This window comes from Dipodomys merriami, unplaced genomic scaffold, assembly GCF_024711535.1.
Source record: "Dipodomys merriami isolate MVZ:Mamm:240054 unplaced genomic scaffold, mDipMer1.0.p SCAF_8, whole genome shotgun sequence".
Lineage (NCBI taxonomy): Eukaryota > Metazoa > Chordata > Mammalia > Rodentia > Heteromyidae > Dipodomys > Dipodomys merriami.
Window position 1 is genome coordinate 53,036,716 of NW_027206401.1, and position 14,552 is coordinate 53,051,267.

The 14,552-nt window shown below is 34.9% G+C and overlaps 1 protein-coding gene across 7 annotated transcripts in view; it reads right to left on the reverse strand.

Moving 5' to 3' along the window:
- The window catches only part of Fam135a (family with sequence similarity 135 member A), an 80,273-nt gene that overhangs the window by 56,388 nt on the left and 9,333 nt on the right, over positions 1-14,552 (reverse strand). For 6 of the 7 annotated variants that reach the window (XR_011369385.1, XM_070010665.1, XM_070010663.1 and 3 more), the window contains 3 exons: positions 12,715-12,804; positions 10,430-10,544; positions 2,410-2,489 (listed from right to left, as the gene is read on the reverse strand). Coding sequence is in view for 5 of the 7 variants with exons in the window: in XM_070010665.1 (XP_069866766.1) it covers positions 2,410-2,489; positions 10,430-10,506 (157 nt within the window). In the remaining 2 variants the exon portion in view is untranslated. Of the gene's footprint in view, positions 1-2,409; positions 2,490-10,429; positions 10,545-12,714; positions 12,805-14,552 lie in introns of those variants that run through there. The other variant, XM_070010666.1, reaches the window with a different exon arrangement.

Here is a 14,552-nt window from a genome sequence, read left to right on the forward strand (position 1 = left end):
GATACATCCAGGCCAAAGAAAAGACTATTCTTTTTCCTTTTTAAGAGAACAAAGCTATTTTTCTTTTTTACAGCCAGAAGCAACAAGCTTTCCTGAACATTTTGATAATCTTTCAGATAAACTCTTTACTATGTACAATTTCTCAAAATGTAACATAAACTAGCAGAATTTATCATCCATAATATGATTTTAAAAAGGCAATCCTAGCCAATTCACATTCTCAGCAAATTTCTTTAAAAATGAACTCAATCATGCATGGTAGAGCTTGGCAGAGCTTGGTACAGCTAGCTCAATATAGTTAATACACACACATATGTCCAGCATTACTAATAACATTAAAATATGTATGTATGCATTTATAATGCTTTAAAAACCTGTAATATCAGATTTATAGTAACTCTTTAGAATGTTTTACTATTTTATTTCCTAAGTGCACTGAACAAGCTAGCCTATTATAGGCTAAGTATTCCTTATCTAAAATGCTTGGAAAACTTTCTAACTTTGGATTTTTGGATTGTGGAATATCTCCATATACATGAGATTATCCTTTTATATTTTACAAACCACATATAATGTTCCTGTTTTTATATCCAAAGAGTAATTTTATGCATTATTTTAATAAATTATCATTTTAACTGCAAATTATCTACATTCTGTGGAGTTTTCTCTTTTCTCTCCCTCCCCACAAAGCCCACTCTGCTAGGGATAAAACTCAGGACTTCAAGAACACTAAGTGAGGGATCCACTAGGAGGGTTCCACTCCTAGTGCAGAATTTTCTGCACTATCAGGTTGGTAATCAAAGTTTCCAATTTGGAAGCATTTCAAGTTTCAGATTTTTCGATCAAGGATGCAAAACCTGCATGCTATATAAGGAACACTGAAAAATGCCCAATTAATTATTTAGTGTAAGTCTTTGAATCCTGCTAAGTGTCCTAAGAATATAAGTAACAGCTATTATATAGCATATCTTATTTATATGTTCCCTCATTGTCTTCTTGCTCTTTGTTTTCTAATTAGAATAACCAAGAAAAAAATTGGTTAAAATGATGCTCTCCAAATGAATTGCACTGCTAAGGTGACCCACATCTGAAATTTCAGCACTCAAGAGCCTAAGAGCAAGGAGGCCTAAAAGTTCAAGGCCTAAAAGTTCAAGTGAAAGATTGGTCTCAAAAAATTAAAAAAAAAATGCATACTTAAAAAAACCTTATAATGAAATTCTTTTAAATTATAGACCAAACTATGTACATATCCTGTATACTTGTGAGCAAATGTGTGATGGTGTGTGTGTGATGGTGTGTGTGTGATGGTGTGTGTGTGATGGTGTGTGTGTGTGTGTGTGTGCGCGCGCACGCGCGCACATGCACACATGTATTTTACTTCTGCGGCTTAAACTCAGGCCTAGGTCCTGTCCCTTTGATTTTTAACTCAAGGATAGGGCTCTACCACTTGGACCACAGCTGCACTTTCCACTTTTTGGTCTCTCACAGACTTTCCTGCTCAGGCAGGTTTTAAACTGCTATCCTCAGTATTCAGTGCCAACCACTGAATACTTTTTAAAATTACAACTCCATGACAGGACAGTTGCCTTTGCTTCTTACATCTGCTATCAACTTGCTGACATGACTTCTGCCACTACCTATGTTGTTTTCACAGAACTTCCCTAGTCATTATAAGAAACTCAACCAAGCCTATTTTATTGAAAGCTCAAGTCTATTTCTTCTAAGAGATAACTTTTTTTCTTTTGGGGGCAGTACTAGAATTTTTTTTGTGTATCAGTTGTGGGACTTGAACTCTGGGCCTGGACATTTCCCTCAGCTCTTCAGCTCAAGGCAAGCGCTCTACCGCTTGAGCCACAGCGCCACTTCGGTTTTCTAATGGTTTATTGGAGATAAGAGTCTCACAGACTTTTCTGCCTGGGCTGGCTATAAACCATGATCCTCAGATCTCAGCCTCCTGAGTAGCTAGGATTACAGGAGTAGGACACTAGCACCCAGCTAGTACTAGAATTTGAACTCGAGGCAAGGCATTCTATACTTAAGCCACAATCTCTTAGGCCTTTTTTGCTTTAGTTGTGTTTCAGATATGGTCTCAAGATTTTGGTCTGGGGAAAGAACTAGATGTTGATCCTTTTGCCAATGCTTCTTTGTAGCTGGGATCACAGGAACATATTGTTATGCTTGGTTTATTAGTTGAGATAGAGTCTTATTAACTTTTTGACAAGGGTGGCCACCAGCTAAGATCCTCCTAAACAGCTGGGATTACAATTGTGACCTACTGAGACCAGCATACAAGATACAATAATGATACTGTTCTTTAAAATCATATTTCTAATAGAAAAAAATTATGAAAACATACTGATTGTTATGTTACTTCAGATTTTTTTAAGTTGAAAATATTGTTTGGCTCACCTGTTACATGTAACAAACTGGCTTCTACTCTATGGGGAATCCTTGGTGGAATTCTCATAGATGCACGAATCTGGTAAAAACTAAAGCAAAGAAATAAGGAAGTAATTTCAAAACATATTTGAAAATACATTTTGCTCAAACTTCTACATGTTATATGTATTAAAATAATAAGGTTGACCTAATCATATCAGTCTACAGAACATTTATTATCAGTGGGAAAACCTTATCATCAGCCCTATGTGTCATTATTAGTATGATAGAAGGCCAGCAAGCATAAAGATAAGTAAAACAAATAAGAAATTATACATATATAACATATAACTTTTTACTTTATATGAAAGAGTTAAAAAGGAATTAGAAAGGCATTTAAGAGTTTTATTGTTTAATTTAGGTTATTAACTTTTTTCTTTTAAAAGATAATTACTACATAGATAGGCTTTAACTATTATAGTCACAAAATTATAAGTCTGTGAGGTGTTAATTAACTTGATTAAATCACACCACAATTTATATGTACATGAAACATTACATTATAACCTATAAAATATGTAATTATTTATAGTAATTATTATTTAATGTTTACATGAAAATAAAGCCAGCTGTACAGAAAAATCTATTTGATTTTTATTTTTGGTAAACCTATTTGCTTTTTATTTTTGGTCAGGAAGGAAAATGTGTGTATGTATGTATGTATATATATATATATGTATATGTATATATACATATATATATATATATGTATTTTGCTAGTTCTGGGGCTTGAACTCTGGGCCTGGGTATTGTCACTGGACTCCTTTTAACCACTTGAGTCACAGTACCACTTCTGGCTTTTTCTGTGATTAATTGTAGATAAAAGTATCATGGACATTCCTACCTGGACTGGCTTCAAATTGTTATCCTCAGATCTCAACCTCTTGAGTAGCTAAGATTATAGGCATTGAGCCACTGGCACCTGGCTAGGAAATTCTATTTAACTGATACATAATAAATAATGTACATCAAGAATCACCAAGCTGAGGCTGGGTACTGGCTGCTCACACATGTAACCCTAGCTACTCTAAGCTGAGATCTGAGGATTGAAGTTTGAAGCCAGCCAGGCAAGAAACTCCATGGGACTCTTATCTCCAATTAATTGCCAAAATACTGGAAGTGGAGCTGAGGCTCAAAGTGGTAGAGCAATAGTCTTGAGCACAAAAGCCCAGAGATAGTGCCCAGGCCCTGAGTTCAAGCCCCACAACCAACGGGGGAAAAAAGGAATCACCAAGATAGACTCTATAGCAGCTACTCAAAAGGCTAAGATCTCATGATCACAGTTGGAAGCCAGCCCAGGCAGGAAAGGTTGTGAGACTCCTATGACCAATTAATGAGCAAAAGGCAGGCTCAAGTGGTAGAGTGGCAGCTTTGTCTCAGATGAGATCGTGAGTTCAAGCTCTATAACCAACACACACACACACACACACACACACACACACACACACATACACACACTTACACATGCGTGTGCACACGCGCACACACCTGCCTAGATAATTTGTCTTTATATTTTTACTTTGTTGTGAGTACTCATTCCTGTTTCCAAGAAAAAGTAGAAATAGTGAATCACTGAGTACATGTGGATTCAGTCCAGTAGCAAACTGTGTGTATGAAAACTCATAATTAGCTCTGTATACAGACCATGTGACCAAGTATCAGATGAAAAAGAGTCTTTAAATAATATGTACACTATTGGATTTGTTTCTTGGACTTCTTTGTTAGTAATTATATTTTAAAATGAAAATTAGGAAGGGGAAAAAACACTAAAATCTTGTGGAAAAGCTTACTGCAAAGTGTTTCCCATGACCATTGTTTCACCAGAATGTTCTAGAATGTTCAATAACATGTTCTATGTTACATTTTTTTAAGTGAAACTTCTTTATTTAATATATACCATTAAAACACCATAATTGGTCTTTTGTATCTCACTACTGGATTTGTTTCTTGGACTTTTTGTTAGTAATTGTATTTTAAAATGAAAATTAGAAAAGGGAAAAAAAACACTAAAATCTTGTGAAAAAGCTTACTGCAAAGTGTTTCCCATGGCCATTGGTTTACCAGAGTGTTCTAGAATGTCCAATAACATGTTCTATGTTAAATTTTTTTAAGTGAAACTTCTCCATTTAACATATACCATTAAAATATCATAATTGGTCTTCTGTATCTATCAGTTCAACCAACTGTAAGTCATAATATTTGGGGAAATAACGTATCTGTATTAAACATACACGGACTTTTTCTTTAATTAACTTACACTAATTACATTTCCACACATGTTCATACAGTATTCTAATCAATCTCACCCACTCTCTATCATTGTCCTTTTCCCTCCTTCCCCAAACAATTTAAACAATTTTCATTATTCTATTTTCACAGGTACAAATAATCTAATTCAGTGTATTCAACTTCCTTGATCATTTTTGTTAGCCCAACCCCATAGTATCTGCCCATCCACAAAGGTACAGACTTATTTTGGTCATTATTTTCTAGATAATACAGTAAACATTTTTTTAAAAAAACACAATAATCCTCTGCACAAAATTTACATTGTAGTAGGTAGCTGAAGTAATATATGACTTAAAGCATAAGAAAGAAAATGCAAAGACTGTATAAAAATACACCAGATATTCAAGACCCTTATATAAAATGATGTAGAATTTTAAAAGATCCTACTAACACATTCTACACATTCTTCCATGCAGTTTAAATCATTTGTAGATTGCATACACACATATAACTTAATACTTATTGAAGACCTATCTATATAATAGCCACCAGTTTAAATACTAGGTATAAAAACTCTAAAAGCAAATATATACATTACTTCAAATAAAGTTAACTTTTAATTTAATATATAAAAGTAAACTATATATAAATATATAAATAAATAATACATATATTAATATATAAATGTATATATTATATTATATATAAATATATATTATATATAATATATATAAATATATATATAATATATATTAATATATAAAAGTAAACAGGCTTCTGTACCTCACACCTATAATCCTAGCCACTCAGGAGGCTGATTTTTGAGGATTGTGGTTCAAAGCTAGCTGAGGCAAAAAAGTCCCTATGAGACTCATCTCCAATTAACCACTTAAAAACCAGAAGTGGTGCTGTGTCTCAAGTGGAAGAGCTCTAGCCTCAAGCACAAACAGGTTCAAAGATAGCACCAAGGCCCTGAGTTCATACCCCACAACCACTAACAACCAAAAAGTAGACTATTACCATAAATACATTTTCATTAAAATTAGTGTCACCTCCAAGGTGTATAATTTTTAAATCAAGAAAACTTTAAAATCTGAATATGTTAATTATCTTTAGAGTAAAATACCAAATAAGAGAATATAATATTTAAAAATAAAGGAAATAATATGTATGTAGGTAATTCATATTAATCTCTTGCAAAAAAAACAAAAAGCTATTAGATAAGCTACAAAAATATAACTTTATAAAATTACTGTAAAAAAGACAGCATAGAATCTTAACCCAAATTTAAGGAATGGCAAAATCACAGCAAGGTAAAAGTTGTTTTTGTTTTCTTTTTTTGGTTTTGTTTTGGTTTCTGGCCTGACAGCATTTGCTGACCCATGCATCAAAATCTTAATTTCAATCTTAAAACATAATATTCCCAAAATGGAAATTCTTTTAATGAGAACAACCAATTAATCAATAAAAAGGGTATGAATAAACAGTTCATAAAAAACAAAAATATGAATATATAGTATATATAAAATACAACAAATATATAAATATATAAAATATAACAAATACATGAAAAATATATGAAAAAATCTCTATAATTTACATAAATAAAACTATTAGAAGATAGCCTTTCTCACTTATCAGATTGACATAATCAACCTTTAATTTGCTAACAAGACTGGGTAAACCCTAATTATTGTATACTGATGTAGAAAATCCAAAATGGTATAATACCATACATATATGGGATAATTATAAAAACCACATGGGTATTTCTTTACCCTTGGATTTAGCATTCCACATTTTTTGTATGTGAAGGTCCTGGGGCTTGTACTTAGGGCCCGGACACTGAGCTTTTTGCTCAAAGCCAGCACTCTACCACTCAAGCCACAGCTTCACTTCTGGCTTTCTGGGGGGGATGGGGAGAGCTAATTGAAGATAATAGTCTCACAAACTTTCTTGCCCAGGCTGGCTTCAAACTTCCATCCTCAGATCTCAGTCTATTGAGTAATTAGGAGCCATGAACCACTGTTATCTGTGTGTGTGTGTGTGTGTGTGTGTGTGTGTGTGTGTGTGTGTGTGTGTGTGTGTGTGTGTGTGTGTGTGTGTGTGTGTGTGTGTGTGTGTTTAGGAAGGCACACAGGTGTTGGGTCTTCTGTGTGTGTGTGTGTAGGAAGGCACACAGGTGTTGGTTCTTCTGTGTGTGTGTGCATGTTTGTGTGTGTGTGTGTATGTGTTCAGGAAGGCACACAGGTGTTGGGTCTTCTGTGTGTGTGTGTGTGTGTGTGTGTGTGTGTTTAGGAAGGCACACAGGTGTTGTGTCTTCTGTGTGTGTGTGTGTTTAGGAAGGCACACAGGTGTTGGGTCGTGTGTATGTGTGTGTGTGTGTGTGTGTGTTTAGGAAGGCACACAGGTGTTGGGTCTTCCCTGAGCCCCAACAGGGTTAAGAAACCTTTTGTGTAAAAATAGCAGTGCTTCTTCCCTGCTGAGTGAATGATAGTGTTTCCTGTCAGGGCCTAAGTGTTGAGAATGTCTCTAAAACAATAACAAACACAAAGAAAAGCCTGTTGGGAGGAAGAGATGGTAGTGAGACACTCAGACATATCAGCTATAATGATTCAGCATTTAGATGACACATTACAATTGCAAAATGCACCATATGTATCTCTTTTGGTGGTCTGGTGTTTCCTGCTCTCAAAGCCAATTCAGAATTCTGTTGGAGTGTGAGGATTTTTCATAGCACCACCGTTGGGACAGAATTTATAGAAATTCTAAATCCCATTTAGTAATGCTCAAAGAAGTATAGCAGGTATGATATGATTCTGAAAATAATCAAACCTGCAGATTCAGACCAAAGATGCCGTTAAATTTTGTGGGATTTCCTTTAGCTTTGTGGGTCTCAGTTTTCTCCATTTCCTTAGACAACTTCTTAAACAAATATTAAAGACTAGATGACAGATGATTTTTTTTAAAGGCAAAAGCAATTAAATTCAAAGAGAACATATAGAATCAACAAAAGCAAAAGTTTTCCTTTGCAAAAAGAAAGGGAACCATGCTTCTGCCACAAACTATAAGATAGAGGATTTGCCACATTTTCCCCCATCAGGGAGTAAAAACTATGGAAGGAGAGACACTAACCAAGATACATTGTACTCATAAACTGACATGCTGAATTGAAACCTTTTTTACAACTAAAGATAATTTTTTTTTACAAATAAATTTTTCTTAAAAATTTTTTTTCTTAAATGTTTTTAAAGCAGTGATTTCACAGGGTGCTGGTAGCTCACACTCACATTCCTAGTTGTTCAGGAGACCAAGATCTAAGGATAGAGGTTTGAAGCCAGCCTAAGCAGACAAATCTTAGAGAATCTTATTTCCAATTAATCAGCAAAAAAGCCTGAAGTGGAGCTGTATTTCAAGTGGTAGAGCACCAGCCTTAAGTGATAAAGATAAAGGATAGCACCCAAGCCCTGAGTTCAAGCACCAGTATCACTACAAGGAAAAAATATAGAGAAAGTTGTTCTCCATTATTGACCTAACTTATAGTTTGTCTTGGCCAACATACCTATAGGAGAGGTAATGGAATACCAATTTCAACTAGAGGTGCTAGGTATCTCCATGCATCGTTTCTTTCTCTTTGGACTGCTGCACCCTCTATGAGAGCAAGCCACAGGAGAAGGCTAGCTGTGTCTGCTGAGTCTGCCTCAGCAAGAACCCAGCGAATCTGCCAGCTGTGGACTCACACATGCACCAGCAAAGATTGGCTAAGCCAGCCCAAATCAGAACTACGTAACTTATCCAGTCTTGTGAACAAATTCCATTGAGGCTGTGTTTGTTGTGAGATGGTTATGGCTGCATTATTATTGGCAATAAATAACAAATACAGACACTGATACCTAGGCACTGGTGTATACCATACAAAACTTAAAATTAAGTAATAAAATTCAAAAAAAAGAAAAAATTATCAAGAAACTTAGCATACTGAGAAAATGGTAACTCATATTTGAGGTGTGGTGAAATATGCAATCTACAATAACCTGGAAAAGTTATACAACAACCTCCTAAGAAACTATAGGACCCAAGAAAGCTAACTTCTAAGCAGAAATTGAAAATGCCAACTAGCTGTTCCTAGCTAACTAAAAGCAGGTTGGGCAGGATAGAAGAGGTCTAAAGGAAGAACTAGTTATTTTACATACAAACTCTAGAAAAAAGACAGAGGGACCAGGACTTGAAAACTCCAAACAAGTTCTTGCTTCCTATCTTCTAAAAGATTTTTCAGTTCAAGCCTTTTGACTGACAAAAAAAAAAAAAAAATTCCAAGATGAAACTCTCAGTCAAGGGATATGGGATTTTCCCTAAAGTCACTAAAAGAATGAAGGCAGGAACCTGGCACCGGTGGCTCACGCCTGTAATCCTAGCTACTGAGGAGGCTGAGATCTGAGAATCACAGTTCAAAACCAGCCTAGTGCAGGAAAGTCCATGAAACTCTTATCTCCAATAAACCACCAGAAAACCGGAAGTGGTGCTGTGGCTCAAGCAGTACAACGCTCGCCTTGACCTGAAGAGTGCAGGGACAGCGCCCAAGCCCAGACCAAAAAAAAAAAAAAAAAAATGAAGACAGGAACCAGACATTCTTCACTTGACAAAAGGTCTTTAGTAAGTTACAGAATACTGATCCCCAGATAGTAACGATAATATCTAGAAAGGGTGTCTCAAAAATAATTAGAGTATGCGTTTTTACAGTGGAGCATGGACAATATCAGGCACAACAGGAACCTAAAAAGTTTTTTAAGTGGGTTTTAATGCCCTAAAAGCTACCAGTCAGCCTTTATGGCCTTCTTGGCAAATACTCTATAAGAGAAGGAACAGCATGTCAAGCTCAGCTAGCCTTGAAGAGAACGGGAGACTACGTAGAGAAGAGCACACATAACTCTTTTTATTTTTTCAAAATGGGTTTTTGTTGTTGTTTTTGTGGGTGTGCCAAAGTCATTCCCATAAAACAGGAAATCTTTCTTATCATACTCCTGTTGTTCATAATCCCTCCATCACCAATTGAAGTTACTCCCAATACCCCTAAACTGCTCCCTACTGTTTCTACTTCTATGCAGCCATTAGTCTAACAAGCTCAATCTTCACCATCTTAGTAAGTGCTGGTTATAACAACAATGATCATTTTATTCTTCCTTGGAAAGATAGCTACCTAAACCTGTAAGTCTTAACTCTTTTCTAGACCTCAGAAAAGAATTCTAGAGCATTTCAACAGCAAAGCCTTGTCTTTATTACCTTTCTTTTGTCTTTCTCCTAGAAAATACCCTATTTCCTAAATGTTCTTAAATATAACATAGCCATTACTACTTACAAAAATGTGTCCCACCACTCTCTACATCTGTGAGACTATGTACTGGAAGGATCTATGCCTATCCAGTCTTATCCACACTTTGGCACTGACCCTATATAAAGACTTAACATACTAACCCACAACTATATCCCTTTGCTCTAATTCTATAGCTCTTTCTATAAATTCTTAATTGAAGCTTCATCATATATGCTTTGACTTCTACTTAGATGTTCTGGGTGTGTAATTTACTTCACCTATTAAGCTCTAAGTCCTCAAAGAGCAAATATGAAATCTTACATGTTTTCATTAAAGTCCTCTTAATGCTCAATACAGTCACAAGCAAACAAAAGTATCTAATTAAATTTAAACTATAACTGTGTATTGTATCTTATGCAAAACATATCATTTTCACACTAAAATACATACCCTCTCTGGAATAAATCCACATTGTAGAACTTATTTAGCTCCACAGAAAATTCCACCATTGCTTGAACTTCACTCATTTTTAATTTATACTCAGAAGACAAATCTGCTATATCACCTTAGTTAAAAAAATAGGAAAAATGAAAAGCACAACAAAAATTATTTTTAAAAACTTATTAAAAAGACAATTTTTAACACACTTCAGTAAATTAGTTCAATGTATCTTAGTCTAACCCAACTAAATAGCATCAAGATGTTGATGTTTACTTACCAAATACTACTTTACAATGAAAGATATTTCCTGTTATAATGCTTTTCTAGGATTTATTTCCCTTGATGACACTTAATGTTTTAAGTAATGCAACAAACTGCTAAAACAACCTCTTGATTTTATCTTTTATAAATGAAATAGTAGCATTAAAGGAAAACTAAGATATCAAATTTTTCTCGTCTAGTCTTCCTAACTAGTAGCTCTGCAGTCAAAATGCAAACTTGTATTCTTTAAATCCATGAATGATTATTTTAAGCAAAGAAAGAATTCTTAAATGAGTAGTCACTTTTTTGTGTGTGTGTGTGCTAGTCCTGGGGCTTGAATTTCAGGGCCTGCACTGTCCCTGAGCTTTTTTGCTCTAGGCCAGCTCTCTACGATTTGAGCCATAGCTCTACTTCTGGCTTTTTTGCTGGTTAATTGGAGATAAGAACCTTAGAAGCTAGTCACTGGGGGCTCATACCTATAATCCTAGCTATTCACATTGCTGAGATGGAGGATTGTGGTTTGAAGCTAGCCTGAAGTCCATGAGACTCTTTTCTCCAATTAACCTCCAGAAAACTGAAGTGGTGCTGTGGCTCAAAGTGGTAGAGCACCAACCTTGAGCGAAAAAGCTCAAGGACAGAGCTCAGGCCCTGAGTTCAAGCCCCATGACCGAACAAAAAAGAATCTTAGGACTTTTGTGTCCAGGTTGGCATTGAACAAACTGTGATCCTGATATTTCAGCATCATAAGTAGCTAGGGTTTACAAGTATGAGCTACCAGTACCAGTACCTGACCCATGACTAGTCACTTCTAGATTTTTTTTTTAAGTGTTTTTCCTTCATTAGAAAAGCATAAAGTATTCATTTGCAAGAAGGTTAACAAAAGAAAACAAACAAAAAGTAAAACATTCACAACTCTGCCTGCTGAAATATATAGTCTGATATAAATTTGCATATGCGACATCAGTATAGCTTTTTTAAAGGTAAAATTAATCACATGTATCTTTTGTTTCTTTTGTAAGTTCTTCCCCCATGGTATAACCCCTGTTTTCACTGTATTTGATTCCAGTGTTCTGCATCTTATATATACATTTTTGTAATTTGGGGAGGGGAAGGGGTATAGCGGAATACTTAAATGGGGATGCAGGTTGACGCACTGTGACAATGACATATACAGGACACTATGTTGAAAACAAACTTTAGAATGTCAGGGGGGGGAGGGGATCAAAGGAGGAGGTAACAATGCTCGATGGGAAATGTAATCATTACCCTACTCATGTAACTGTAACCCCTCTGTATAGTATTTTTACAATAAATATATATATATAAATAATCACATGTACATTTTATAACTTACTTGTTTCACTTAACTTTCTGATGAGTATTTAGATCAATAAATGCAATTGTATGATATTTTTAATTATGACTACCATACTGTGAGCATGTTATAGTTTAAACAATATCTGCTGTGGGGCATTTTTATGGTATCATCTTTTGATTATTTCAGAAAATAATATAATCCTTATCCTATCAATAGCATATATTTAGAAAGCAATTTAGGGTAAAATAAATTGGCAGACAACTCCCCACTAATCTCTGGCATTTCTGAATTTCCTACAAGCACTGACACTGACAAACAGCCTTTGTTCCAGATTATCTTTACAACAACATTTTCATAAGCCATTTGTTTCATACTAGAACCAAGGGCAGATCTATGTTCTGTTTTATACAATAAAGTCTCCTTCAAATGGAGAAGCCAGGTAGGCTTACTGTCCACTATAAAGGTTCAGGTTCCCTTAGTTCAGCTATTCTGTAATATAGCCTACTCATATGTGGGAATTATCCCAGTTTTTTGCACTTGTTGTCACTCTAAACCATTTCTGTCCTTGACCCATGAGTCATGACCCTGTAACAGGCTAACTTGTTAACTTGCAAGTAGGGTAAAATTTATACCCCTCAATTCTTTAAATAGTTCTGCCCTAAAACTTAGCAAATGTTCCAATCTGTGACAAATAAGTACAAAAAAAAATCCTTACCTCTGCTGGTCAAAACTTCATTTTAACATAATTGTATACTTAATCTTGTTCTTCCAATTACTGATTCTTGTTAGAAATATAATGTTCCCCCTATAAGAAAGAAATAGCAATATCACAAATAAGATAGTAGGTATTAAAAAATGTCTACTCTAGGGAAACTTATGTTTCATTATTTACTATCCTCAATTTAAACAAAAGATATATGTTGTCCACAAGGCTTAGGAATTACAATTTCACTAGTAGTGATATTAACTATTATATCTTTATTATATTAAGGATACACTACATATATTAAAATACAACAGTAAACAGAATACTTTCTTAATTCAGTGGTTAAGAAACAATCATTATGAATACCTCAAACAATATGTTTTAGTTTGTGAAGACAGTTTCCCTATCCTATGGATTTTTCCTCACATTTTAAATATTTCTTAAGTAAAATTGTTTGTCTTTGGTATAATTATGTTATGTAAATGTTCAAATGAAGACCATGTTCACTCATCACTGTTTTATTTCCCCAAAAAAGTGATTTTCCCAAATTCTAAAGTTATTTCACACTAAATAATCGCATCACTAATACCAATATTCAATGCAGATCCAAACAATGCTATCTTTATATATATATATATAAAGATATATATATATAAAGATATATATAGATATATATATAGATAGATAGATATACAAACACACATATCCCCCATTTCATAGAAGTAACATTTAATCTCAGATAGTTCATACATATTTTATGTGAGGGCTTTGTCTCATGCTGACTCTAATCTTAAGTCAAGTCTGATCACATCTCCACACTTACCTTACTCAGACATAAAATAGCTATTTATTTAAAAATGTATTCAAAAAGTAGCTGAACACCTACTATAGGCTAGGAATTGTAATAGTTACAAGTTATAGCTCAGCTCAGTTCCTGCCAAACCTTGGGTGAAGGTGACTCACACCTGAGAATCCTAGCTACCTAGGAGGCTGAGATCTGAGGATCTGAATTTGAAGCCAGCTCAGATAGGACAGTCCATGAGATGCTTGTCTCCAATTAACAACAATCCTAAAATACAGGCCAGTAGCTTGGTTAACATGTATTAGCAAGAGGAAGATGTACTACTGAAACACCATGACTATTGCCACAGTTGTGTTGGTGGTTCTTCATTCATGAGTTTAGTCTGACAAGAACTGACTAACTTGTAAGCAAGATGGTGGGAAATGAGCAGAAATGTGGGGGTCTTGCAATCAACTATTCTAATACCCAACAGTAGCATTAGTATCTTTCTCAAAGGAATTTTTTTAAGACTTCTTGACAAAACAATGGATTCAGTCTTGCAGTCAAGAGAAGGGTAAGGATTCTGCTGTCCTAATTAGGTGCCTGCAGTTTCACACAGGTCAAGATAGTGGCTGTTAAAATAAGGGATGAAGATGGATTTCACTAAAATAAGGCCATTAAAATGGGCAGAGAGAAATAAGGCAGGCATATTACATACATCCAGAAAAGAATAAAGTCAAGTCACTGGCACATACAACTGTATGCGGACAAATATATAAAACCACTATTATGTTTCTGATAGATTTGTATTTGGCAAATGTGGCCATGGAGGTGATAAGGAAGAAACACACAGACAGCAAAGACAAGGATCATCTCTGGTGTTCTTACTAGAGAGCAGGACTAAGGGCATTCTTTACTGAAAAGCCTGGGAATTTCCCTACTCCTGCCCAGCACTGTAAACCACAAAGTGGGGGACTTTTTACTGATTTCTATTTCTGATTCACCACAAAATGCTGAATATATGTGAGAGGGATAGAGATGGAACATATAACTGGGTTTTATTCAC